Source organism: Hoplias malabaricus, chromosome X1 (assembly GCF_029633855.1).
Source record: "Hoplias malabaricus isolate fHopMal1 chromosome X1, fHopMal1.hap1, whole genome shotgun sequence".
NCBI lineage: Eukaryota > Metazoa > Chordata > Actinopteri > Characiformes > Erythrinidae > Hoplias > Hoplias malabaricus.
This window is the reverse complement of record NC_089818.1, coordinates 14910020-14915772: the sequence shown is the minus strand read 5'-3', so window position 1 is coordinate 14915772 and position 5753 is coordinate 14910020. Positions and strand designations below refer to the sequence as shown.

Genomic DNA, 5753 nt, shown 5'->3' with positions numbered 1-5753 from the left:
AGATGCTGAGAGAAGCTGGCATTGTTTTAGTCTGGCCTTTTCCAAGATGAGTTGTGCTAAAGGACACTCCTGTCCTGATTTGCCCCTGTACTTCCTCTCCCAATCACACTAACTCCATATTTATGGACACAAGTATTAATAATTACATTGTCATTCAGTTTGGTGGGGAAACAGGTACAAAATGGTAAGAATCATGGCTCAGAATATCTACTGCCTCCTATACATTTAGAGCAAGACATGGTGCTGCCGGAGCTACCCCCGGACCAGATTTGCTGCTCCTGAGCACTAAAGGATGAACAACTCAGCCTCTATGCATTTCAGTGCAGGGTCCTCCCTCTATTATTTTCTAACTCCAACAGTTCAGAACATTTGCTGTTTTGTGTAGACAGTGGAGAAGCTAGCACTGCTAGGTTATCTCAGAGTTCGTCATGGTTCTCCTGCCGAAATGTTCCCTTCTTCGTCGTCCTCCTGCATGCCTTTCAAGTTGGCGCGCTTAAACTCTTCAAACACCACATCTTCCTCTTCACTAAAAAAAGACAAGGAAATGTAGAACAGATAAAGGTACAGTGCAGACACTGGACAACTATGAGTAATATATATGTGCTTTTCTGTCAAATGATTTTACAGCGCATGAAAATGTATTATGCAATATGCTCATGGACAAATACGTTAGTACTGTACTGACCTTTCTTTCACTTCAAGAAGGCAAAAAGTGAAAACCAGAATAGATTAGTTCATGTACACCTTACTACCTTGTTATGAATGTGAATACGTTAGCATTGTGAGGTTCACTTATAGTACCTAACTCGGGCTTCGGGTGCATAAGCTGGAATGGCAGCTCCAGGCCAACCTCACTGTTGATGAAAAATAAGAAATGAGGCTTTGTTTCAACAATGACATTTGATAATAACATTCAACTAATAAGCTTTTTAGAAATGATATGCTGCTCACCTGGAACCCACCAGCCTACAAAGACAAAAACAAAATAAAACATGAAAATCGTCACAGGTTTCAGTCAGTTTTGACTGTTAATGTTTGAGATTATTGTGTATGAACATACTCACCCCCCTACAAGGAGCTTCACCATGACTCTATACGACACCAAGATACCCAGCACCTCTTTCAGGACCCCGTCTTTAATTCTACAGCAGAAATAATTATGTTAATTAAATATATTATTAAAGACTTGCAGGTCCTATTCATTGTTCACCTACTCTATAGTTCTTCAGTATTTTAGGAACCCGACCCCCCACACCTCAGGACTTTATTCAGCTATGTTTCATGTCTCCCCACATGAAAGATTATATTATTATTTGGAGTATCATGCTCAGCAGAGTGGTGACACCTCTATGGAAAGGTATATGTGCTGGTGATATGAGTATTATATAGTGTGCTATTGTTTGTGAGTGTTCGTTAAGAGTGGTCTACCACCAAAAATATTCAACATGCAGTTTCAGCTGGAATCTATTATTTTACACGTTAGCACATAAGCTCACATGCTAGTTGAGGCAAGATTGGTGTCTTCATGCTTCAGTTTTCCATCAAGCACAATTCCCCGCCTTTCCTTGTTATTGGCCAGCAGGGGGAGCATTGTGTACGTCTTCTCCATTTTGCTGCTTGCTCCTAAAGTGTCTCTGGACAAATTGGGAGGGTGGAGATAGGTTAGATCCTAATTCCAATGTGTTTTCCCTCACCTAGAAATATACCATATATACCATATACCACTCCTTCCACAAGTTAGACACTTACCCAGTCTCCAGTAGTTCCACAGACTTCATGTAGCTATCACTGGAGTAGAGCACAACAGTGGCAATTTGATCAACTGGAACACACAATCATAAAGAGATGGCATGGGTTCATTTGTGATCCAGTCAACTGATGTGTAAAAAAACTATTTTAATCTACACACAGAATTCTACCTTAATTTCTGCTCTTACCTGAGAGAATAATGTTCTTCACACTTTTATTGGACTCATTGTTAATGTTGACCCGTACTTGTATGGGTTCCCCATGGTAAAACGTCTGCAAGATATCGGAGATTAACATTCAGCTCATCATCCTGAATCACATTCCCCAAACTGTCAGAACAGAGGGACACTACAGGTACACTTACACAAAACCCACCTGCTTTTCCAGGCTCGCCTCCACATGCAGAGGCTTATCAGACATGAGGAAGTCTCTGGTGATGGACACTGTGGGAGCTGGACCTAAATTTAGTGGGGCGTACTGGACCTTACGGATCATCAGGTGGACAGTACTCCTGCAGAAAACACCCCATAAAGTGAAAATTAAACATTTAACATACGTTCTTAGCAGAAATGGTTGTAAAGACCTTGAATGTTCATGGTCCCATATAACCGTAAGACTCTTGGGCTGAACACTTAAAGCTCTGTTTGCAAATATGACAGGGGAGGTGAGCTGTGTGTTGGTTAAGAAGAATTTGCTGTGAGCTCTCATGAAAATGTGACAGTTGAAGTGATGATGATGGGATGCATATTATTCTTTCATCAAATGAAGCTGGAAAGACAGGGGAGGGTTTATAGATTGGGGAATAAGAGGAGGTGCTGTAGTTATATATATATCTTTGAATCGGCCTGTTTTTTTTAAAACCTTACAGTGCACCTCTGTAGACTGTGAATTGTAATGATGCAGTTATCTACAGAACAGTGTTATACAGCTCACTTATTTAAGAGCAAGAGCAGACATTCAACTGACCGTTTGCGAACTTTTGCATCCTGGCTCTCGGCACTAAAGGCCTTCACCTCGAACTCAACGGCACAGTGCTGTGGAAATAAACAGTGATTTTTAGAGGCTTGTGGCAGGTTGGTTTAAAAGATTGAGATTAGACGGTTTTAATGATTTCTGGGTCACAATATCATTACCGTGTAGAAGTCAAGCTGATTTGCTACTGGAAGTTTAATTAAAACTCTACTCACTTTCCCCACATCCTTTGGAGCCGGCTGAAGACACACGGAGCATGGTAGATTATCTGGGAACTGGAAAAAAAACAAAAACAAAATAATACATCTTACTGGCCCTTTAAGACATATGCAGTTCTGTAAAAAGCATATTGTAGTGATAGTCTACTATAAAGTTTGGGTACCTTTGGTATATACTGTATTTATTTTTTTTTGACCGTTCTTAAGGCTTAAATTTTAAGGCTTACTACTCACCCACAAGCCAAGTTACTTTAAATATATAAAAGTGAAGCATGTCCTTACTGATTGTATTGGAGTGTTTAAATTCTGCTCACCTCAAAGAAGAAGGGGTAGGCGTTGTCTCCTAGTTTGCGGAGGAGTTTCTCCTGCACTTTGGTGAGGGTGCACTGCTTCTTGTCCTGCAGGGCAGGGTATATCTGTCGTGTGGAGAGGTAAATGTCCCTCCGAAAAGCCAGGCCAATCACATCAATGTCATCTCGACCATAGCGAAACGTACAGGACAAGGCCACATACGCTAGAGATCAAAACATATCATCAATGTCATATTTCTCTACAATGTCAGAAAATTTGTCACTGTGGTGGTACCTTTTGCTGTCCCTGTGAAATATTTCTACCCTTGTAAAATTGTAAAATTGTAGATTTTAAAGTTGTGTTGATTGGACAATTGGACTTTTAAAGGTACATTTACACTGTTAGTAACTATAGTGACCAATAATGTACCTCTACCATACCTTTTTTCCTGAGAGTGTACATATTCATGACCTTGTCTATGCATTAAAAACATACACTGTGGCAAAAGGTACAAAGTCAAAACACAAAATATGAAATTGATCTGCACTGGAGGGAAAATCAATATAATAAACAAGTCAATGTCTCTGTTTACAGCTGTAACACAGCTTTAAAATATTTAATAATATTGAGACTTGCTGTTGGCAGTTTGTGAAAATGAGCAACAGTATTATTGTGTTAAACTGTGAAATGCTGGTTATGGAGAACAATTCAAAGCTCATGAGGTGTGTGTTTGCACACAGGGTGTGTTGTGGGCTTTATAGCTGGGACTTATATAATGGCATTTTAATTTGCTTTTATGGAATAGTTCCGCAAAAAAAAGTGTAGAATACTATGTGGTTAACAATGCTAACAAACACTGCAAGTCAATAGTCATCTAAATAGCATTCGTAAACACAAGCCCACAAACTGCGTGTGCAATTTTACAATTTTCACAATATTTCAAAGGTTATAACATGTTCTGAAGTAAGTATCTGAACAACTGTGATTATATTTACAAACGTTATTTTAGTGATTTTTGACTTCATGGTTTTAGCATTTTAGCTTTTTTGCTACCCTGAGAGCAAGGAGATGGCGGACCACTGTTGTCACAATGAGGGCAAAGTTGGAGGCCCACTAGTGTTTTACACAGTGTTTTCTGGGCGGACCACTGGTGATTAAACAGAATTTTAGACAAAATGCCACGTTTTAGCACTTTTCCATTCAAAGATTAATTTATATTATTTTCCTTCATTGGGTTCGTTTGTTATCCTTTATAAATAAGATTAGTAAATCATTTTAATCCAGCACAGTGTCAACATTTTTAGCACAATCATTTTATATCAGGCTTTTACTCATTATTATATCTCTCATAGTTGTTGGTAATATTTGTATTTGTTTATTTTCCAGAATAAAAGTCTCTGTGAATTTAAAATCTGTTTGAGGAGATTATAAATGAGTTATATCCTGTACAGGACAGTAATCTGAGTGCTCCGAAGGTGGACCAGCAGTGGTCTACTGTCAGTGGTGTGCCAGCCTTTTTATGCCAGTGGACCGATATATGCTCGCTGTCTGGGACAGCGCTTGTTTACTAGTTTATCATGTACAAAACAGCAAATCAGTGTGAAACCAGAGGTCTGTGGAAAGGAGAAATGTACCTTTTTTTCCTTTGAGCAGTTCAGGATCTATCAGGACAACACCGTCTGTTATGAAGGAGAAATTAATAAAAGAGAAATATAGTTCGCAGTGAATGCAATATTCATAACCACTGTATTCACGCAGTATGCTACACCTTATTCCTTTTGTATATGACCTTTTCCATTTTTTTCATTTTCTCTAGTTATCTGAACAAATCATTGTACTTCATGTAAATCCCAGCTAATGACTAGAAATAGCCTCAAAAGTAATTTAAATAATAAATCCCTGAACCTTCACAAAAAAGCTAAGATTCTTAACTCACCCACTGGTTCCACTGAAGTGACATGATCAACAAAATCTCGTCTCCCCATATACACAGCAACCTGAGACCAAGACACACAAGAATGAGGTAATCTGAAGACAACAACTGTATATAAAACATATCACAATTACCGCATATGAGAAACACAGCCTCTTTAACCCTTACTTTATCAAACATCAGAGCATCAAGAGCAACATAATAGCTAAGACCTTTTTTTTAATTTTATTTTAAAAGAATAAAGTTGGACATACCGACTTGTCTTTTGAGATTTTCTTAAAGATGACATTCTTGGGACTCATTGTGTCTCTGAAGTCTGTCAGCAAAATCTGAAACACAAAACATTAAACAACAGCTTTAGCATTCACGACATCTGCGTACCTAATTTTGAAGCTGCAGGTTTTTTTGTTTTTGCTTAGTGCAGTACAGTAATCTATAGATGATGCTAACTGAAAAAAAAAATACAAAATAAATAAATAAATAATCAGCTTATGAAGCTGGAGTAGATCATTTTGTAGCAACCCATGAGTGTAATCAAAAATAGTTTTTGAAAAAATCCAACCATCTCCAATCAGCTATCCTTCCAAAGC

At 38.3% G+C, this 5753-nt stretch overlaps 1 protein-coding gene across 1 annotated transcript; it reads right to left on the bottom strand.

Annotated features, from left to right (window-relative positions):
- Positions 1-426: 426 nt before the first annotated feature.
- LOC136676085 (S-arrestin-like) lies at positions 427-5465 on the bottom strand. Its single transcript, XM_066652940.1, has 15 exons — positions 5418-5465; positions 5167-5227; positions 4865-4909; positions 3254-3453; positions 2937-2996; positions 2716-2783; positions 2125-2260; positions 1938-2022; positions 1750-1822; positions 1497-1634; positions 1065-1142; positions 952-966; positions 802-854; positions 686-695; positions 427-526 (listed from the first exon to the last, which is right to left on the bottom strand). The coding sequence occupies exons 1-15, from the start codon at positions 5463-5465 to the stop codon at positions 427-429; spliced, it is 1170 nt and encodes a 389-aa protein (XP_066509037.1).
- Between the last annotated feature and the right edge of the window lie 288 nt (positions 5466-5753).